The 23,764-nt window shown below is 41.1% G+C and overlaps 1 protein-coding gene across 2 annotated transcripts; it reads right to left on the bottom strand.

Moving 5' to 3' along the window:
* Window positions 1-4,281: 4,281 nt before the first annotated feature.
* On the bottom strand, window positions 4,282-22,479 carry ARMC1 (armadillo repeat containing 1). Of its 2 annotated transcripts, none has more exons than XM_081874732.1 (7): window positions 22,204-22,479; window positions 19,326-19,525; window positions 17,362-17,453; window positions 11,921-12,110; window positions 7,544-7,660; window positions 7,369-7,443; window positions 4,282-6,612 (listed from the first exon to the last, which is right to left on the bottom strand). In XM_081874732.1, exons 2-7 carry the CDS (start codon window positions 19,497-19,499, stop codon window positions 6,421-6,423), a joined length of 840 nt encoding a protein of 279 aa, XP_081730858.1. In that variant the 5' UTR covers window positions 19,500-19,525; window positions 22,204-22,479; the 3' UTR covers window positions 4,282-6,420. The 2 variants fall into 2 exon arrangements, with proteins under 2 accessions (XP_081730858.1, XP_081730857.1); XM_081874731.1 differs by having other exon boundaries at window positions 19,326-19,522; window positions 22,204-22,478.
* Window positions 22,480-23,764: the final 1,285 nt, after the last annotated feature.

Here is a 23,764-nt window from a genome sequence, read left to right as displayed (position 1 = left end):
CATAACTGTGCTGAAAACATCCCTAGCTGCACCGCTCTGTAATTGGTATCAAAATATTTGGTAGCAGAATCAACAACACCCACAACTTTCCACTTTGCCTTATGCCAGTATGGAACATTAGGGCTTCCTTGTACGTTTTCGGCAGGGTGTGGGAGTGCCGCTGGCTTGATTTATTTTGGAGAACCGTCAGCACTGCATTGTCCCTGTGCAGTTTTGTGAAACTTATATATGTTTGCAGCTTTCCTAGGATCGAGTTTTGTAGATCTGTCGTGGACCACTGATCTCCGGAAAAGCTGGTGGCTATAGACTGAGCCCAACAAGAAGTCCAGCATTAGATCTATCCATGACAAATAAAGACACATCATGAGGCTCCCATTATAAGGGATGAAATATATGTATGCACGCCTGAATAGTTCAGTTGGTTAAAGCATGGTGCTGATAACAGCAAGGTCGCAGGTTCAATCCATGTATGGGACAGCTGCATATTCCTGCATTGCAGGGAATTTGACTAAATCATCCTCAGGGATCTGTAATTCTAAGATTCTATTTCCTTACAGCAACTTCATAAAATGAAAGTCAGGATGTGGAGCTGCGTGATGAGTTTAAAAAGCTAATCTCTGACATATATTCCCCAACTATTATTATTATTATTATTAACCATTATAATATATTTATACCCCACCTTTTCCCCTGATGGGACTCAAGACTTAGCTTCACCTAGAGAATACAACTACATTACTCAGAGGAGGGATGGGGAAGCTGTGGTCTTTAAGAAGTTGTTGAACTCCAACTCTAATCAGTCCCAACCACTGGCCAAGCTAGGTTTTAACTGATGGGAGTTGGAGACCAACATCAGGAGAGCCACAGCTTCCCTGTCCCTTTTTAAACACTGATCTGTATTATGCGGTCATTGCATCTGCTCTGTCCTCTCCAAGTAGTCCCAACAGTTCCACAGAACACTTAGGTAAAGAAGCAAGAAGCCTAAATTATCTCACCTTGAGAGGAGGACCAGAACACCAAATACAGTGTTTAGTTTCCTCACCGGAGATGGTGACTACCCCTTTAAAATGCTCCGTCACCAAGGGAGACATCTTCCAGGCTTTCCTACCTGCTAGTCTATAGGACTCTCATTTCACTCCCCAAAACACACACAAATATATCTAGCAGCTGAGGGAGGAAGAGAGGGGAATGCAAGTGTCTATAGTGCCTCCCTCAATACACCCAAGTATTTAAATATGTAGGCAGTTTCAGGGGAGGTTTACCACACAGAGATATGTCCACGCCTTCTTAATTTGAAAAAAGTGCTGCTGCAAAGCCTCAGAAGAAAATTATGAGGACCACCTAATGTGGGACCTACTGTGGTTTTCTGTGGGTCCCACGGTGTATGAAAGCCTTCACATAATACAACTGCATATGAGAATGCTCTCTTCCCACAGACATTTGTGCTGCATGTGCAGATGTCACTGGCAGGGCTAGCTAGGGTGCAAGTTGGGGCACAGTTAGCCAGCACAGCCCTGCTTTCTTCCAATGCAATGAGATGAACTTCCAAACAAGGCTGACATTGCCACCTTATCAGTTGCTTCTGCAAACCAGGCCTCTTACCGATGCGTTTTTTACCGTCTTATACAAGCATTGATTTCTACAGGAGGTGAAACAGTCAACTCTTGAAACCCCTTTACAATCCCTTCTACAGAACCTGTCTGGTCAGTCACTTGAGTACTTCATGTACCATTCAACTCTGCTTTTTGGGGAACTGCCAGCGCTCATTAAAACATCTTACCAAGTACCAACTCAGAGTCTGGGGAAGAAAATAAGATTTTTGGCTACCTCTCCATTCAGGAGCCCCCTTTCCTAGTGTGCCAGGAAAAAAGCTGTTTGGTTTTTTCTCCTCTCAGTTTTTGATCACTAAGCACCCAACCGGTATAAAATTCTAACCTTTGCAAAATCCTAAGCACAGATCTTGGAAGCCTTGAAAATATAAAGGAAACGGGGAACGAGACCCTAGGTTTATTAGATTCTTTCTAATTATACATACAATTATATCTCAAATGTGTATATGGTACCAATTCCCTTTCCAGATTTTTTTTTCATAAAATGGTCGCATTCTACACCACTGGCCTATAAATAACCCCAGCATTGTACCCAAGCAAGGATAGCATGGTCAGAATATACTTTGATGTGAGAAAACGGTCCCAAATACCTGCACACAATTACCTGCTGTAAACAGAAAATAAAAGATCTTGGAAGTCAGTTGACTGATTCACTTTGATGGGGGTAAAAGAGGCTACCTCATCCCAAAGCAGGGTCCAAAAGTGATTAGACCATTCAGTTCATCACTGAGCAAAATCTGGACATACATCATCTGCAGTTCAAGTTCAATAGCCCATCCCCAACACTCCACAGGCTCTCTAACATCTAAGGATGCAATCCTAACCCGACTTACCTGGGAGTAAACCCCAATGAGTCCAATAAGATTTAACTTCTAAGCAGACATGGTTAGGACTGTGCTGTAATATTGGTACGGAACAAAAGAGGATGCTTTAGTAGCAAAAGCAACTAGAATATATAGACACACACAAGACAATATCTACCTACCAGGTTGCTCTTGCACAACTTTGGTTCATTAAAAAAAAATACATTTGTTTGTTTAAAGGAAAATTGTGCAGGAAAAAATATGATAGATTGCACCCACGATAGCCTTTTTTATGTAGACTTACTGTTGTATGATTTACAAAATGATATAGACAGCCCAATACCAAAACTTTTGAATATTCAAATATTTTGCAGGTTACTTGGATAGGTGGATTGGCATTATGTTTTGAAATTATATATCTTGTCATTCCAATGTGCAGTTTTTCCAACTCTTCCCCCATCTTAGCCATATACACTATTCATGTCAAAAAAGAAAGAACATATGAAAACCACACATTTCCTGTGTTGGCTCTCCACCTCAGCATAAAAAAAATTAAAATTCTATTAGAACTCTAAAAAAAACCCTGAGGAATCTACTACCAGATACTGAGAGAGGGACGGAGAGAAAGAGAGAGAGAGAGAGAGAGAGAGACAGACAGACAGACAGACAGAAGTAGTCCATCAGTTCATAGGCCTATCCTGCTGCTAATCTACATATTGCAAAATGCCAGGATAAATCATCATGCATCCAAAAATCAAAACTAAGTGAAATTCAAAAGCTTGCAGTCCAGTCTCTTTCTCAGATACTGAGTTTCTACAATAATATTTCTATGCTGCCATCTAGTGCAGCATTGGCAGAACATGTATGAAATTTCAAGATGAATTTAAAAGAAAAAGAGTGAACCCCAATATGGAGACTTTTTATTTTAAAATATGATGCCTCCCAGAAAGCAGCTTTGGAAGGAAAACTTCAATTTGTGGGATGACATACAAGAATAGAAGATGAGAGTGCAGACCGTTGCAGTAATCCAGGTGAGAGAGGACTAGTGTGAAGGTTGGCTTTTGCTGAGAGGGGTGGAAAGGTTGCATTTCTGCAATATTGGAAAAACAAGAGTTGGTTACAGGCTAAATATGGGGGAGGGGCAAAGTAAAGAGGGAGCCAAAAATAAAACCAAGACTTTGTGCTTGTCAGTTGATAAGAATACATAAGAATAGGGCTTAAGAGGAATGCTGAGAAATTTCAACTCTGACACACAGAGATTTGGAGCTATTAAAAATAGGACATTGCATCTAATCAGAATACACATTCCCTAGCAAATTAAATGGAGTAATCTGACTTTTGGAAGAATAAAGAAAACCCGATAGCGTTTTGATACCAATCATGACATCATAATAGGGGGCCAAGGGCAAGGGGACAAGGCCTTCAACAATGGAATAGTAAGCAGTAGAGCTGAATCAAGTCTCATATACCATATACTAGAATCCATACCTTGTTTCTGCTAACAAGCAGCGTTCTGTAGCTTGCATCCACGGACATGGCAACCTGAACTCTACTTCCATGGATAATAAGAGTTTCTCGTTATCAATACACAGGCACCCCCAATACAAGGTGCAGTCCTGCTCCCTCAATTGTGACCATGAGCACATTTTGATCCTTATGAATTCTGAAAGCAAAAAGCACCAGCTTTAAAGAAAGGGATGGAGACTCTGTGGCCACCCAGATATTCTCCCTGTAGTCCCAAAAAGTGTCGCTAACGGGGAGGATGACTGGAGCTGTGATCCAGCAATATCTGGATGGCCACAGGTTCCCCATTCCTGCTCTAGAGACAAAAACCCTTAAAAACTCTTATAAAACTAGAGGAATGCCAGTTCATTATATTACACTTTTATTTTACAGTATTTCCAAAGCTCTTTTATAGATGCTTTAACTGGGAGAGCTGCAATACTGACCAAAGGAAAAAAATATATACCTACAGATTGATTACACAAGTTTTAATATCTACTTGTACTGAACCATTAATATCCAAAGGGGTGTGTCAGGTAGTGCAATTGGTGTGCGGCAATGCAAATTGCACAGAGAGAGAGATGTTAAAACAAAAAGTAAACATTGTATCCATGGCTACACAACAGAGGGCTTTGCAAACACGTTTGGTACTGTAACATTCTAGACAGCAATATGCTCCGAAATACATATTTAATACAATACATGCCTTAGAAAGCTTGTATTCTGTGCGTGTAAACTTCAACCAAATAAACTAGGTACGTTAAAAAATAGAAATAATAAAATCTGAAAGTAAGCTCTTTATCTCAAAAGTAGGCTAAATTTATGAGAACTTTGATTTGTCATTGGAACTTTACACTTCCCCCTGCAATTTTGTTTTTACTAATAAGCGTCTTGATGCTACTTAATTACTGCTACTGTGCAAGACACAGAGATAAGACCTCCAAAGGGGCAAAAGCACTGCCTTGATACGTGTACGTCACTGATTTAAGTAAAAAATCGTATGGATCACACCACAAAAAGAAGCACTGCAGAGTCAACTTTAGGGTAGCATTGCAGTGTCACAGCTGTATTCCTGTGGTGCGTACAAGTTGTGTACAAGGTTTTCTAATGCACTGAGAAAAATCCCAGACAATATTTCAGTAACCTAATTGCTATGCTTAATATTTTGCCTACTGAATATTTACTTGCATGATCCTTTCTGGAAGCTAGGCAGAGACAAGATGTGATGGTCCAAGCACCTTAATTGTCTGCGAGATCGCCAAGTGAAGCCAATTCTTCAGGCGCAGGTTTCCTTGTTGTCTAGACTAGGTGAGTGCACTTACAAGGACTTTTTTCCAGGATGCCCACCCCCCTCTGGGCATCAGGCACATGCTGGCTTTTGCCCTGCTCCAGGCTTCACAAACAATTTTTGGATTGCTCCATATTTCATAATGGTTGTCCAAAGGGTATAAAGGTGGAATTGAGAAGCATAAAAGGCAACTGGGATTATACATGAAATTTCCACCAAGCGACAAAAGTCTAGATTGTAGGGCAGTGGCACAATGGCATATTAGGCATTTTATTCCCTCCCACCCACCCACTGGCCACTATGTTACATTTTTAGCTCTCATTAAACCAATTGAAAACAATATCAGAGTAAGGCCAACATCACACTTTCTACCACAGACAAATTCTGCAACCAAGATGTCACTGGAGCAGGTTGCAACTTTTGAAACCAGAGCTTCTTTATCCAACCAAAATTGCAATCAGTGGTTTCTGATCATATTTACAAAGTCATAGGCATCATTACAAGCATTATTATTTTTTACAGATCATTTACTTACACGTTCACATTTCCACCTTCATTTATTTACTAATGTTCAAATTGCGAGGGGTCAAGGGCTGACAGTTTAGAACAAAAACAAAAATCCCAGCACATCAAGGACTGTAAAGTTCAAGTTTGAATCATTCTTGTTGCAATGCACCAAGTGGAATAATGACATACCAGCTCTGAACCTAGTGTGCAGGGGAAGGGAATCAATGGTAAACAATTCGGGTTTCCCCCCCATTAGAATGACCTTCCAGGGGAAATATATAATTTGAAATAAGGCAAAAAGAAAAAGAAAAAAAGGCATTTCAATCTATGCAAAATTAAGGGCTAATAATTTCCTTGTACAGATGTCCTGAGATTTGTACTGAATGGGTTCTGTATGTGTTTATCACTAATATTAACTTAAAGCTCTATACACTCAACGAAGTTTGGTTAATCATGGACCCATATTAAAAAGTGAGGCAATAAAACATAAGAGAACAGAGGTGAGGGCAAGGGCATTAACAAATGCCTCCATCTTTCTCACCGGCCTGAAAGACCAAATGTCCAACAAAATGTAAAAGACAGCATATGTTTTGTGTAGTCTAAAAATTTGTTGTGATAACTTATTGCAAATTGCACTTGGCAGTTCACCACACCAATGGAAAACTGGCCCCCTGTTGGTTCACACAGTCCTGTAAGCCTTGACTCAAAGTCACCAGTAGAAGGATCTGGAGAGAAAGTTTGCAGCTGAGCTCAGCCAGCTGGCTGCACCTTCTGGGTGTGATCCAACCCGGGACACTGCTTTGTCTTGCTCCTTTGAAGGGCTTTCATCTTCTGGCAGATACTCAGGGAGGTCAGTATTCTGTTCCACTTCTACAGGAGTATCTTGGAATGGAACCAGCATCTGTTTAATGGGATTCAGAAAGTCGTTTTACCCAATCTGACCTTGCTGCGAAGCTCAGCATCACTCATTCATGCAACTGCTGTTTTAGACGTAGTTCACAGTTTTAGCAAAACCAGGAACTGTGACATGCAAGATAACTTTATAGGTCTGAAAAAAATAACCCCTCCATTCACTTCCTGATAAGCATGCCCCTCAACCAATGGGAAGAGTTTACCTACACTATAGCAGGCTTTAGACCAAGTTCTTGGAGACGTGTGTAATTAATTAGATTTTTCGAAACTTTTGTGCTTAATATAATCACTGTAATTCAGAAGATTGCAAACGCTCTTAGCAACATGACATTAATGCCTTCATTACATAAGGCTATTTTGCACCTCTTGCTAACTGAAATCAATATTCTACAATGCTAAACCTATGACACACTTTCAACTTCTACCAGATTTTCCATGTACAGTTGGCATGAAAGCTCCACAAAAGCAGAAGCTTTCTCTTGTTTCAGAAAGTGAGGTGCCCTGTATGAACACACTGCTGCTTACATTGCATAGATATAACATGCCTTGTATTCAAAGTAGAAATTAAAGGAGACGACACACACACATCCCAAAAAAACGCCACATCTGCATACAATTTCATGTATGTTCAGCCAGTAGGATTATTGCTGCACCCAAAGAATAGACCAATTGCATTTAATTCCTTTTCTTTAATTGCCAGCGCCACCAACAGGCTTGCTTTCTAAATTACGAAGCTTTCTCTCACCTCTTCTCCACTTTCACTTTTCACAACTTGCTGGGCTTTCATAACTTTGGTTGATGCTATTGCTGTTGCCAGTGCCTATACAACAAGAAAATGGAAAAATAAAAAAGAAGAGCAGGTGAGTAAGTCTTTACTCAGCGTCAGAAGAATGTAAAAGGCAAACCGCTGCAAACCTTACCTCTGCTTTCAAATCTGATCTGATTCGGACTACACATCTTTGAACTGCCATTTGAAATGTGAAGCTGATGACCCCTTTAATCTTCAGCAAGGCCTCTTCGCAAAGGTTTCTCCGAGACTAAAAATTAACGGCACCAGTTATTTGCAAACACCTAATAAATAATTGCATACGTTAAACACAGATCAGTTAAGAAACAAGACACATGAATTGAAGCAGAATGATGCATATATATATATATATATATATATATATATATTTGCTTTCGTAGATTTTCACGGGTACAGGAATGCAGGTTTTGGTGTCCTCGGGTAACAAGAAGTAACAAGAAGCCGAAAGCACCAGCCTGAAGATGACGAGTGAGACCTCGTCGAAACGTCGCCTAGACACCCCAACTTTTACACGGGAAGACACCCGAGGACACCAAAACCTGCATATATATATATATATATATATATATATTAATTAAAAGAGGAGAGGGTATGGCTTTGAATTTAGCCATAAGAGAATTTAAAAACATCATTCCTGCCTACATTTTGACGACAAACCAGAATGGAATCAACTGTGAATAATGAGGGGAAAGTGCTGAAAAGCAAAGCAAGCTTTTCTCCGTATGATCAGCTAAACAGTCCCCTGTGGTTAAGTTCTGACTGACTGCAATGCTCATTGATGAGCAGTTAGTGTTTAAGTTGCTATTTATCAGACACCTTGTATCCATACTGACTGAATGCATCAAAGCAGCTGTTGTATCCTTCAGCTACCTCATCTGTGGCAGCTCATGGACATCACTGCACTGCACAAACTGAACTCTGATTGCAAAGGAAAATGTCCGCTCACAAAACACACAAGTGAACGGTTACGTTTAAAGCAAGTGACAGGGCCTACTGTGCAACAACACGACACTGACCTGTGCTAGTTGCACCTGCTCTACGTTAGCTCAGCGTCCTTCCGTGCATTTACTGAGTGTCTCAAAGACATCAGCATACAAATAAGTGGCCTCTTAGAACTACCACAAGTGCAATATGAAACACAGCCTGGCCTACATAATCATGTATATGAGCTGCTTGCTTGGTGTCTTACGACACGAACACATTCTTCTCAACCAGCACTGCATTCTTAACTCCCTCCTCAAGCCTAGCTCCCAGGTTTATGGCTAAGGCAGCAGGTTGGCTCAGATGTTACAGGAAGCCATGGTTTTTGCCATATTAACAAGCCTACACAAGCCTCAGGCTCACACACTTCCCTCCTCCTCTTATTTTACATAGCCACCAGTTTCCCATTGCATCCAAATTTGGGGATGCAGGTTCCTTTAAGAGCAAGAAAGGATCAAACCATGGTTTCAGAGCCTAGTCTGTTTATAAAACTAAGTTTAGCCAAAGTACAAATCCAAGTCCATACCTTATGGGGAACTCCCAGTCTCCTCGCAAACAACACAAGACGTGGGGAGCACACAAACATGAGACTCATTCATAAGTAGTATCAAACTATGGTCTGACATTGCATGAGAACTGAAAACCACAGTGGAACATAGGAAGATGCCTCAAACCGAGTCATACCATTGGTGCATCTGCTAGCTCAGTATTATCTACACTGAGTGTCAGTGGCTCGCCAGGGTTTCAGGCAAGACGCATTCCCAGCCCTACCTGGACATGCCAGAGGCTGCAGCTGAGATCTTCTACATGGGAAGCAGGTGTTCTACCACTGAACCAGAGAATACACCCATTGAAACAATATGTAAAACTTCAGCATGTACATCAGGCCAACACAGGTGAAATAAGATTAGTCAAATGTGCTCCGATTTTCAAGTTGTGTTTTTTGCTTCCAAGCAGCCCCATACAGAGAGCATCATTACAGTGACCTAGCCGGGGTGTAACAGGGGCATAGATAACCAACACCAAGTCCATCCTCTATACGGAGGCTGGAAGAAAAATGAACTAAAATCCAACAAGTTCATGTTTGGCAAGATTAAGTCAAACTGCTGAATTTTATCAGGGTTTCTGCCTCAAGAGTAACATGCAGATACACCTGACTATCCATTGGAAGTCTGTATTTATGAGAAAGAACAGTCCTACACACACACACACACACACACACACACACACACCAGTATTGTTTAGGGGTTGTTGTGACTGTTATTGATATTATATTAATTTTTACATTTTATAATGATTTATGTGGAAATGGTTCAATTATGGCTGTGCACTTTTTGATGCGTTTAATTTATTGTTTGATTATTTTTGTTATGCTTGTAATTATGCAAATCTTTTCACGTTGCGAGCTGCCTTGACCATGGTTTGAACTATGGAAAAGCAGCATACAAAACAAATTATGGTGGTGATTATGAGATGACAGGGCAAGCAGGAGTGGTGACAAAATGTTCGTGATGCCCACTAAAGTATATTGCTGGGATATACATAGAGCTTTAGACAGTAATTACATAAGATTTCACAAGAGAGACCAATTAGTATCATTTCTGTGAAAAACGAAGTACAGCTGTTCAGTTATTATTGTCCTTTAGGTTTTGCATTTGCTTGCTTGCTTGTTCTTCCGGGTTTTTTTAACTGCCTAAAATCTTAAGAAAAAGAGGCAAAAAGAACATGATTATCCCAGTTGTTGTTGTTGTTGCTGTTGTTATTATTTCTACACTTGAAGATAGCTTACATTTCACGGATGAATGTAGGTGCCCATGTTAGAAGCACCTACCTGAAACTCAGAACTGCTGCAAGTGCTGACTATAGTTTAAGATAGCACTTGGAGGTCAAAATGATTTACAAACAGTGTTTTTCATTGCCCTTTGTAGACTGAAATGGCATGCTGTGCACAAACTAAAAATCAAGTAAAAATCTCCCTAAGAGCAGAGAAGGTTTTGAGGACAGCTTAAAAAAACAAATAAACTTTAATACACATTTGCCCCTTTTTGCTCTTGAAGGAATATGCTGCCAGGCCATCAGCAGTTAAGGAAGCCCTCCAAATTAAGTATGTCTACATTTCTTACTGCATGCTGGCTACTAGAAACAAGCAGCTTTACCTAAACAGAGAGGAGTAAAACTGCAAGGATCTGCATTAGCATTGTTTTAGGAGAGCAATACAGGCAGCTTTGAGATATGCTGACCACAGACCATTTACAGTGGTAACGCGTATTTAAATTGGCAGGCAAAACAGAAACAGGCAGCATTTTTCTGGCTTTTAGAGAAGCTTTAGAGACAGTGATGGGCAAACAAATGAGCTACCAAGTCAGTAAACATAATAAGGACAAGACTACTGGAACTGATTAAACCTGGCTTAAAGAAGCGGGTCGGGCAGAGGAGGGGAGAGAGAAATATAAGGAGAGAGCAAAATGGTGGTGGCAAGAAGAGGAGGAAGGTAACTCTGGGAAAGCAAGGGTATACATATGCTCATTATTCATCCGATTAACAGCCACTGACTTTATTAAAGAAGATGGGATCTATATACAGACCTGGTTCTCTTAAAAGGCTTACTTAGGCCCCCCCACCCCCGAACAAATGTAAGCCAGTGCAGCAGAAGATCAGGTTAGATAATTTAAAAGGCTACAAAACTGTAACAGAGACCTGAGGGCACTTGTGGATAACATGCTCAAACAGCCTTGCATGCTGCTTGGCAGCCATAAAAAGGCAAACATGACCCTGGGGTGTTATCTACAGGGGAATGGAGGATAAATTTATAGAAGTTATTCTGACATTGCATGGAGAATCCACTGAGACCTCATTATTACAACAGTTATCCAATAGCCAAGAGAAATCTCAGGCAATGAGAAAAGATGTTAGGAAGAGCAGGCTAAGAAAATTCAACATTTCCTTAGGCCTGAACAATGGGAAGTTGATAAATTGTTATGAATGTCTCATGATGTGAAGAAGAAAAAACACGGGGGGGGGGGGAATTACCATTCATCTGATGGCTAGGCTGATCAACCTTTTCCAGTATAAAGTATCACTTGTTGGGTAGCGGTAGGGATGACTGCTACTGGGAGACCCTGGAGAGATGCTGCCCGTCAGTGCAAACAGTACTAAACTAGAGGGACCAATGATCTGACTCAGAAGAAGGCAGCTTGTGATGTTCTGATGTCCAAACTTAATGCAGTCAATTATTTAATGTGACCTTTCTACTGTCAGCTTCTTGGGGGTATTTAACGTTTTGCATCAGTAAATTCTGATGCACAGTAAATTCTACTAAGATCAACTCCTACAAGTTACCGACATCTAAGAGATTGGTACAGACTTCATAAATGTTATTATGTTTATGGCATTTAGTACAGAGCAGTCTAAGCTGTAAACTCAAGGAATGCTTACAGAAAACAAGGTGCCCTTCACACACCTTGATACATAAGTGTGCATTGTATGCCCCAAAACACCCTTTTCTTACCGAATCATCAAGGCCATCTATGTGTAACACGACTGTTTTAGCACGTTTATTTGTACTTCCCAGAAAAAACTGAGCTTTCCGGCGCCGTGAATTCATCTCGTTCACATTGTCAACGTCGGACATTGTGGAAGACTGAAGAATATCATAGATTTCAGAAGCCAACAATTTTGTCTCTCCTGGTGTGGTGGTCCTAAGGCAAAGCAAACTGAGGTTTGTATGGATTTTGCTTTACAATCCTTTGTATTTTAGTTTTGTTAAATATATTTCTTAACAGCTTAATACAGTCTCTAAGCAATTTACAAATAACATGATATATATATAACTCAGAAATTAGGGTACAATGCAATGCAATGCAATAAAATAATAAAATCTGAAAGAACAAAAACATGGCACCGTATCTGAAACACCTTTAGAATCATGGTTCCCTTCCCGCTTCAGCCTTCCTCTTACCCAAGGCACATCCTGACTCACCAAATACTACACATCACACTCAAGTGTTGCCTTAAAGGTAAAGGTAAAGGACCCCTGACAGTTAAGTCCAGTTGCAGACGACTCTGGGGTTGCAGCGTTCATCTCGCTTTACAGGCCCAGGGAGCCAGCGTTTGTCTGCAGACAGTTTCTCCAGGTCATGTGGCCAGCATGATTAAGCCATTTCTGGCGCAACAGAACACCAAAACCAGAGGAGTGCACAGAAACACTGTTTACCTTCCCGCCGGAGCAGTACCTATTTATCTACATGCACTTTTTGGGGTGCTTTCAAACTGCTAGGTTGACAGGAGCTGTGTTGCCTTACATCGACACAAATCAATGATACCTACTACTTATTCAGTATCACTTTCCCAACCTACACCCACACCTCATTCATACCCACCAATATGCACAAACGCGCCATCCACTCAGTGATTCCTTTATATATATATATATAATTTTTATTAACCGGCCAATCAAATCAAATTAAATCACATAAATTCCGAATTACAAAGCCGAATTTTAAATTTTGTTGGGGGGACCCATATTTCAAGATCCGAAGGGGGATTCTGATCATCTTCTTGCTACTGCGTTAATGTCCAAATCAGTCCAAATCAATCCAAACAGAGTTCATAATTCTATCCAGTCTTGCTGTTTCCACATCACATCTTGTTCATATATTTTCTCTTTTTTCTTTATGATCTCTTCTGATAGTCTCCTTAAGCCAATAAACACCAATAATAATCCTGTGTGAATTTTTCCGTTCTTCCAATCCTCAAATCGAGATGGTTTCCATATATCATCGCCTTCATAGATAACATTGCTCTTTCCATCACTAATCTCGCAAAACTGTCGCTCTTAAGTCCCACTGAGGAGTTTCACCCACAATATAAAAACAACTCTATTTCTCCTCTCAGACTTAAGTCCTCCGACAGAACTTCCCAATATGGTGACGGCATTTTTAACTGCGTCATTCCAAAGCTCTTATACATTCCACGCTCTTCTTAAAACATGCTTTGGTTCGAAAATTTATCTCCACACAGCCTTAAATCCACAGCTTAAGTCCTTAAACCGACATTTCTGACTCGTGAGGGGAGGGGATTCTTGTTTAATCACATAAGGAAAGAAAGGAAAGGTTTTTTTTTCCCCTCCCCCATCAGTCATTTGCCATACCGAGTCTTGGCGTATCTTCTCATGATTTCTCTTGTTCCTCCGACTCGTCTTATTTTATCAGAGATCTCTTCTGTTAGCAGTCTTTACTCCCCCTTCTTCCTTGAGATATGTGCATTCCTTCATCCAAATTGTTTATTTTGAAGTTCTTGCAGCTAGTGGCGTGGATCAGGGACGGCGTCCAGGAGCACCGGAATCCCACAGGAGGGCTTTGTGCCTAGTGCCCCCATCCCCACAAATTCGGGGGTGGTATAGGGCACAGCAGGCAAGGCAGTCCCCCCCACCATCCTGGGGGGGGGGGGTAGGGAGGCTAATTACTCCCATCATAGCCTCCAAATTACCTCGTGTGGGTCGGAGAGATGTTATTGTCAGCCATCTTCCAATGCGCCCCCTAGTGGCCCCTCCACTCAGTGATTCCAATACTCACACTCAAATCACCAACCACTTTCACCAGTCGAGTCCTTCCACTGCACAAAAGTGTACTGCAAAAACTAGGGAGACAATGAAACCATTCACTGACAGAGCAGTATAAATAACAAGGCAGGCGGCCACTCATCAGTCACACAGATGAACTGCACCCCCTGCACCTGGTACTCCTTCCTCTCACCAAGACTTGCCCACAGACAATTCAAACCACACAGGAGGAATTAAAAGAAAAAGAAAAACTTTGAAGGAAGGCACCCACATCACAATCCCAACACCCTTTGCATCAGCAGTACAGTCCTGGTTTTATAAATTTCCCAAATGCAGCTTCTCAATATGAAGCTAAGCGATGCATTAACTTCCCCTTATGCTGTCTGGTTATCTTTAGCTGAATTAGGAACCATACATACATACCTAATTTTATTTGGATGCCGCCTTTCCACAGTTCAAACCCCCCTCAAGGTGGTTTACAACATTACAAAACCCATAACTACAACGTAACTAAAGTATTTATAAACAATAAATAAAACATTAAATACACAACCAAACTGAACAATTTCCACATAAATCACAACAAAATATAAAGATCCAAAAAAAACCAACAGCCGCCACAGAAACACACACCCCCCAACACAACCCTCCCTCCAAACAACATGAAAACCAGGCAGACATCCATGGTTTCCATACCTTGTCTTCATGACCCTTCTAATGCCCCAATATGAAAAGTTTTCATCTGACTATCAAAACTGTATGCACCGACTTAATTCCCATTGAGGTTTCTTGCCCACACTATGCAGAGAGCCCTAGCTGACTAGGAGTTCTATTGAACTGGGCTTCTTCACCTCAGCACTACTCCCTGCAAAGTTTTCTCTGGAACTCTCCTCTCTCCAATATTCCTCTTGCTCTCCCTCTTCTGCCTATAACATCCATCCAGCATTCTCGTCCTCCTGTCTCAAACCATGGATCTCCTTGTTGTCTTCTCCCCACAGATACTCTGCATTTCACAATAAGAGTGAACAGCAGCCACTTACTTTTGACAGAATGCCATCCAACAACAGCATTAGACCAACAGAAAACCAACTGAACTTATCTGCATTGCCCCAACTAGGGTTTTATTTCTTGCTCAGAGAAGTGGGGTGGTTCTTTATTTGATCAGAAAGCAATGGGTATTGCATTTTAATGTACTGAAAATATGATGAGTAGGGGGGGAAGTATTTAGTAACACAAGCAACTTTTCTGCATCAGCTGACAAAAGAGGGACCAAGGGACCAAGCAACATTGCTCTCCTTTGGGTAACTGCAAAAACCCAAAGGAGTCAAAGGAGTAAGAGGAAAAGGAGAAGGCCACTGCCAGTCTGGCTATTTCCCTTCCATAGGTACTGACCTCAGCTTGGAATACTGTCAGTCTGGCATCTTTCACATACACTAACGTCAAATTAAAATATGCTGCCCCTTTTAAAAATAGCAGCTTGAGCAATCTTTGCTTTTTATTCCAGCAAGCTGTCAAGAACGGACGGCATATCAGACAAGAGCCTGTTTCAGCATTTTCCCTTCATAGCTTTTCGATTTGCACGGAAGACTACAGCATTTCTAACATCTCAGAATTCAGACAATGCCCAGCTATCAAGTTTAATGGATGCTTTAAAATACTGCTTGTTCCATCATCATCACCTATTTCCAATTCTATGCAATGAAGCCCAAAATTATTATTTGAAGGTACTTGGGGGGGGGGGGGGAATAATGGTTTCCACTAAAAAAAAAGAATAGAGTGACATGACTGCTTAAAGCAAAGAGTGAATTTCAGCACATACCCTCCCCTCTGGAAAGTGGAGAAATGGCACCCAAATTTGCAGGTTGTGAATGGGACAATGATATTCAGGGAGTGTTTTGGTACAACTATAGATGAACCCCTAACCAGTTTTGAAGATTTTATGTTTAGCATGATTGCAGAACATAATATTTGTATGAGATCACAAAACAAAAGTTGGTGTTTAAGTTGTTTTGCAAAATGCTTACTGAACTCCGAATTCCTGAAATATTTTCAATTCTGAAAATTTGTAGTATGTATGTATTTCCTTCCGACCAACAATTATAATTCTGACAAAACATATAACAAAACAAGGTGTATCTTCAGATCAAGTAGAATTATTTTGGTCTGTTCTAATTTGACACACTAGATGGCGGTATTACCTTTTATTACGATGTCTTGCAATTCATCCAACACTGCATTCCCAAACTGCACAATACTCTTAGTGTGCATGAATAATTTATCTTTTGGCTAAGTGTATAAAATGTTCACAACCCATTTAAAAGTATACCATATAATCCTGTTTGTAGTGTCAGAGAGGGCATCTTTTTCTTCAAATATCCCTTTATGGGGAAGGTGTCATAACAAAGGGTCCAATTTTAGAAGGCTATTTGTGACCTTCTAACCATGGTTAATTATTTGTGAGAAGTACAAGCAAGTAAAATTGTGTTAAATCAAAACTGAGGCAGTGGCTTGGTTTACAGGATTGTGTGCATCTTATCATACCTGAAAGGGACTCCTGTGCAATTAAATACATAGTTACTGAGCTAATCGTTTTAGGCAAATAATAAATTTGGGGGGGGGAATAGATCGGTTTAGTTCAAGTAGTTCAGTATGAGACTCTGGAAGAGGCATACTATCTTGGAATAGAATGCTTCGAGCCAAGTAATTGGATTTTTGCTTTCATTAACTAGCCACTTAGTATCAAGAACTACTGAACATACCAGTATCCTCACAGTGTTTTCAATGTTACATGCAAAGCCAGGAATTCATGTACAGTGGTACTTCGGGTTAAGTATTTAATTCGTACTTAACCTGAAACTGTTCTTAACCTGAAGCTAATGGGGCCTCCTGCTGCTGCCGTGCCGCCGGAGCCCGATTTCTGTTCTTATCCTGAAGCAAAGTTCTTAACCTGAAGCACTATTTCTGGCTTAGTGGAGTGTGTAACCTGAAGCGTATGTAACCTGAAGCGTATGTAACCCGAGGTACCACTGTATTGGAGATTATGAAAGGAATCTGCTTGAACAAGGAGGCCACCTTTGCAATCTAATTCCCAGGTCCCTTATTCTTAAAACAATTTTAAGACAGAAACGCACTATATACCGCAATAATCTGATAGTTTGTAAGGGGGTACAGACTCCCTCGTAAGGTGGTGGTAGGAAGGAAATACGTACATACTCCAACCTTCATTGGAAGATTTTAAAGCAAAGGTTGGATGTCATGGATGCTCCAGCTGAGATATCTGTACTGCAGGGGGTTAGACCAGATGATTCTTCGGGTCCCTTCCAACTCTAGAGTTCTAGGATTCTATGATAAATTATGTACGTTTACTATAGATAGCACACTATACTTACTTTTGCACGACGGTTTGTAAGCTCAGCATCATACCTAGTTCACTTTTCATCTTTTCTCTGTTGGCACGACATTCCGCCAAATAGCGGAGAGCCTGTAAGAAAGGGCAAGTTAAAGTAATCTAATAGAATAATGCTATTGTTTCTAATTTTTCTTTTATACATCTCTCAAAAATAAACAATATCAATTTTGAAGATATTTTATGTAATGGTTAGAACATAAGCAATTTCAGTTTAATAAGCTGCACCCCAAAATATTTTTGGTGTATTCTTGTCTAGAAAAATCCCAGTAATTATATAAATATGATTTTGACTAAATATTGAATTAAGAGAACTGATTCTTTCAGTTGTGTATCAGCAAATATAGTATCATATAAAACTAAGTTAACATTTCCAGCAAGTTGCGTATAATGGGATAACTCAAAATATGAATGTTAAATGTGCAGCTGTTCAAAGCATTGTATTTGCATTGTTGCTGCTGAAGGAGTGTTTTTGCATTATATATGTATAAAACTAGGGGCTGCACTCCTGCTTGCTCCTCTCATCAACCCACCTACCAGTTTCCCCATCCCAACTATGCAACTACTAAGCTCGTTTTCACCTTCATGTCATTTCTGAAGCCACTTCTCTCTCATTCTGCAGTCCTGCTTTACACCCATTTTCACCTTCACCCCATGTCCTTGCCTCCTCCCCCTCCTTTTGCGCAATTCCCCCTTGCACACCTTCATGGTAACTTCCTGCACCTTCCTCCTCCCACACATTGCACCTACAAAGCACCCTTTTCACCATCCCCTCCTATTCTTTAGACCTTCCATCCCCTTTCGTCTTCAGCTCCATTCCCATGCCTCTTACCCCTCCATTTTTCAATCACCTTTACACTCCCATTTTCACCTTCACTCCTTTTTCCTCCACCCTCCTCCTTTTCTCAACTCTTCCTTGACCCAGATCACTTCCTCCTCCTCTCTCCTATTCTGCAACCCTTTTCCCACATACATCCCATGCTGATCGATATTACTGAATCTTTAAGATGAATAGATTTTAAGAGTAAGCCTGTCAACTTGTTCAGTTGGAGAAGGATAAGTTTAGTTGACAGATGTTGTATGTATATGGGTGCTTGCTTTTGGGAGGTAAATTGTTATAATACAAACAATTTGGGTTTTTCATTGTTCTACTTAGCATCATATTTTCTCTGAGCTCTAAGACTGCATGTGTCACGATTAAGTGACATTCAGAAACAAGAGGACCTTCATCCAGTTGTCATTGTGTTGTGTAATTGGTCTTGTGCCAACGTTAATGTTTGCTTAGTTCCTAACTGCTCTGATACAGCATGTCCATTGCCCTAATACCTGCTGAAGAGTATTTCTGTTATGTTTCATTATTAATTTAGACTGCCAACTTACACTTTATACATTTACCTGGGAGTAAGGCCCATTTATTTCAGTAGGACTAGATTCTGATTTGGAGAGTGGGAAGATGAGAACTATGACTACTTTTACCTTGGGGTGGGGGCGGGACCTGGCATCAAACAGAATTAACACTGCTCCTGAACTCTCATATTTGATATACATTGCTAAATTTTGGTATCATTCAAAGTTGCATCAATAAATTTCTTTATTTCTTTTTAAAGAAATCCTCCACTTCAATGCCATAATTTCTCAGAATGTACCAGAGTGACAAGAGCATAAACTGCATTTCAGTTTTGCTGCATCTGGGATTGTCATTTTTAGGTGATCCTCTCTGGCTAAGAATCTGTGCTATTACAATACATCTTTTCTTCTTCAGTAAAATTTTCTAAAATGTTTTGTTTTAAGATATTTTATGGAAACACACTGGTGTAAAATATGGTTGCAACAGCCAATGAGTGCTTATTTAATATTAAATCCTGAAATTTAGAGTGCCAATCACATAGTCATGCTACAGAATGCATAGGAAAAAAGTTGCACAGTTAGGAAACAGATGATACTTACCAGCAGGGCTGAATGGACAACTGGGGGATTGGGATGATCCAAAAATAAAATAAGGCCTGGTAGACATCCCTGATCCTGGACAATTGCTCTTCTGTTTAGGGGATCAGCTGCAAGGTCCCTCAGCTGATTAACTACAGATAACGCATCAGGCTCTTCACTCATGCTGCTGTTCATTTTTGCTTGTCATACATAAAATTCTGCTGGGAAAGAAATGTTATTAGAAATATTGTGGAGTTAATGGCCACTGTCATTAGCTTGGTGTGGTTCAAATTATATTTCCTTAAGTAACTCTTTAGGAGTCTTTAAAAGACTACATGTAGACACTAGTCAGCACATGCTGCTCAGATCACTATTCAAAATTCAACAAAAAGGCAAACCTAAGACACAGTACGTATTGTTTTAAATTTTAATGCACTCAAAGTTCCCATTTCCTTCCACCAAAATTAGACAGCAAGTCAAAGAATCTAATACATAGCACATCTTATCGCTATTTCAGCTATCAACAAGAATTATTCCTAATCCACAGTTATCACCATCTTATACATGTAAAGCTTGACAATGCTCAACCCTTTGGCCCATCCCACTATGCAAGGACTCCCAGCTTTACCCCAAAAGCAAGTAAATGGGATAGGTGGGTGAAATAATCACTAAAGTATTTGCATTTCACCTTCACATACACACAAAGCACAAAAACATAGTGAAAATTGGCTCCAAGTTTTTAACATTGTGAAGGCTTCAGTCAGAATCCAAAATGCTATTTTAGATATAACAAGGGCTTCCATGCATTGTGAACATAACATTTCATATACAGCTTTCAAAAGTGCCTAAAGGGACTATTATACAGTAAACAGAACAGAATTCTCTTGGGTAAGCAAATGAAGGCATGTGTTTGTTCAGGTCTTGACCAGTGCCCAAAGAGCTTCACGCAGCATATGTATTTATCAGTTGCAATGCTGGATGGAATATGAAGGTATACAATCTCCATAAGGATCTAATTTCCAAAATTGTGCATTGGAATTATCATCTGAATAAAGGAAGCATGGCATGAGTAGTGGAAAGGCAACCTTCTAAACTGCTGCATGCCACCCCTGGCAAAACAAAACACAACGCACCGCCGGAACCTAAATTCAATAACTAGATTATTAGAATAGCAACTTTCAAACTTTGCTCCAGAGAATCCTCATATGCTTATCACAGGTTCCTCAATTGAAAGAGCCATGATGACAGTCAAGGGATTGAATCCAACCAAGTCATACTCAGAGTAAACCCACTGAAACAGACTTGTTAATGATATCCAATGATTTGAATGAGTCTATTTAAGTATGGCTAATGTTGACAACAACCCAAGCTTCCTAGATAGACAGCTTGCCTATTTCTCCCTGCAAAGTATGAGGACATTGTTGAGTATAATCCAGCGTGCACTCACAGCTCACATGCAGCAACAATGAGGACCAATATGGCCGGTGTTCTCTATGAAATGTCTGTTCACCTTAGTAAACATGGTCCAGAATATTCTGAATGCACAAGGTTCTTGTGTGTAGACACCCTCAAGTTCTGCAGCAGACAAAGCAATGCAGAAAGGGCTCCTTGAAGGTGGAATCTGAAAACCACTGAGCTAAAAATATGAGCTAACTCCACCATGAATAAAGTATTGAGAAATTAAACTGGTCTGGAAATCAGGATATTTGTTTCCATGAAGCTAACTTCAAAAGCTGTGCTTAGGATCAACCCTAAATACTGTATGTGGCTTTTACTGAAATTGATGGTCCTTAGGGCCACAGACAAATATTTGTGCTATTTACTGCTTCAGAATTACACAAATCTCACCAAAGAAACTTGATACAGCTTCTGACCACAACCTGAGCCAGCAACTGACAACATTCTCATATTAAGAATTATATGTAATTCATTAAAACAAATATGCCTCATCTATTTCACTGTTGTTGTTTTTTACTTACTTCAGTGCGCAGCACAATCCTATATGCATGTTTATTCATAAATCCCACTCTGCCAGTAGGGCTTGCTCCCTGGTAAGCATGCACAGGTTCATACTCAAACACTGCCAGGTGTACGCATGCCTTCTTAGAAGTCCTACTTGTTTAAATAGGACTAACTTGCAAGCATATACACAGTCTGATAAAAAAAATCAAGACCCAAAGAAATCACTTTTGTTTCTCTTTTGAAAAACAAAAGCAACTCACCATATAGCACTGTGGCTATATTTAAACACCAAGTCTTAGATGCTGCAGCAAGCCTTTTCTAAAATGAAACAACGGTTAACCAAAAGTCAGCCAAAAGTAAATCTAGCTCACTGCGACAGAACTTCGTCCCAGATGTGGACATCCAAGATGCTATGTTGGTCATTTGTACTATTTCTCGTACTGGTTTGTATCGCAAAAATATCAGAAGTTCAGTACACAAGGGATTGCTACCTTACATGCCAGCGCTTAAACCTCCTCCCCATTCCCCAAGGCCAGATAACTGAAATCAGCTTCTGCTGCAATCATATCCCCAATTACCTGGCCCATTGAACCCAATGGAATTTCCATCTGAGTAGACCCACATAGTACCACACTTTAGGCTAGCAGGGACTAAGCCCCACTAAACGAAATTGGGCTTAACTCAGGGTAAACATACATAAGCTGATACTATGGAGAGAAAGGCAGCCATTAGAAACTCCTGATGTTTTGATGATTTAAAGTAAGAGCTTGTGATTGGGGTGGGAAGAGGTCAGGGGACTCTTAGGTTAACCTGCCCGGGGTCACTCTCCTTGGTCTGGCTTCCCCTGCCTTCGGTGACCCAATACCCCTTTACCCTCACCAGGCTCCTTCTCCCCACCGACTCCCCACTCCGAAGGTCCCCCATTCCCCGCCCTCACTTTCATAGGATGCGAAAGGGGAGGCGCTTTCTTGCTCCCGCCCCGCCAGAAGAAGGAACGGTCCAGGTCACGTATCAGCTGCCGCGGAGGCCGCCCTCGTGCGAAAGGAGGCCGGGCGGGGAGAAGGCGCTTTGCACCCCGGGGCGCCCGGCCAGAGGTCAGCAGGATTGGAACCTTCTACCCCCGGAGACAACATTCACCCAGCCAGGCGGGCGCTCACAGGTCTCCGGCACCTCGGCGCTCCGGGGGACCCCATTGGCTGCAGCCGAAAGCACCTCCTGGCCAGTCGCGGCTCGCCTTGTTACGCGCGTCTCTAATTGGTTAAATGCAGCTGGCTGGACTTCCGCGGCATTGTGGGTTGGAGCCGGTGAAGCTTTTTTTTTAAAAAAAAGTGGACCTAAGAAACTACAAGTCCCAGGGAGACCTTTCTCGGCGTCGTGAGCTTTCGCTGTCACGCGAGAGTATGGCGCGAGGGGGGGGCTTGTAGGCGAAAAGGGTAAACAGAGCGATTCTGTGCGCGCTTATGGGAAGCGAGTCCCGCTCCTGTTCAGCGGGATTTATTTGTGGGCGCGTGTGTGTTTCCACGGGGGTTTGCTACCGCAGGTTGAAAAGGAAGTGTTCCAGCGCAGTCCCGTGAATGTATATTCGGAAGTAAGCCCCGCTGCGTTGAATGGCTCTTCCATCTCTAGTTTAGGAATGCAGGCAGCCTTATTAGCCAGTTCTACTCAGGAGTAAGTCGTATTGAATTGAATGGGGCTTACTTCTGGGCATGTGGGGCTTGGATAGCAGCCTTAATTTCCTCTTTCACCAGCATGCCGTGAGTCTGGAAAATATACGAATTTTGGAGTACTTTATGAATAAAAACGTTTTTTTCACTCGTAGAAACCAAAAACCAAAATAAAAAAATGGAGCGTGGGGTGACCCTGTTCGCTACCCTTAGGTCCCTGGAGCAACGGCAGGATAAAACTTCAACAGATAAACAATTACAAATGGGATCTGCTCCACAGGAGTGCTCTTAGGTTAGAGCAGGAAGAATTGAGGAGTGGGAGGAGAAGGCTCTGAAGTTTCCCCCTGCTGTACTATACAGTACATATAGCAATAGAGGGCTCCTAGCTCCTAACGTGGGTCCCTATATGAAATAAGAGGGGCAGCATCCAGTTCTGGAGTGGGAAAGAAAAATGGTATTGTCTTGAAACACCCCTTAAATTATTCCGGGGAGGGGGGGAGAGCAAGTCAATTCCCTCTCTTTCCCTGCTTTCCATCTTCCTTATTTTCAAACTGACAACATAAACAGCATTCCATGCTTAACTGATAGAAATCAGGCAGACTTCCTAAGTCTTGAGTTTTTTTGCCATAAGACTTTAACAAATCAGTCAGGACCAGGGGGTGTTGTGGCAAAGCTGTTGCCACCTGTTGGACTCCATCTAAAGTTGGACCACATCAAAGGAAGACTATGTGGTGTCTTGACTAGGATACATTCTTCTGTAGCAACATGCATTTTATCAATTTCCGTACTTATAAGACGTTTTATCAGTGGTATTTAACTCCCCATAAATTTATT

This window comes from Podarcis erhardii, assembly GCF_964252035.2.
Source record: "Podarcis erhardii genome assembly, chromosome: 8".
NCBI lineage: Eukaryota > Metazoa > Chordata > Lepidosauria > Squamata > Lacertidae > Podarcis > Podarcis erhardii.
Note: the sequence above shows the minus strand (reverse complement) of the source record. Positions and strands in the feature narration are given on the sequence as shown.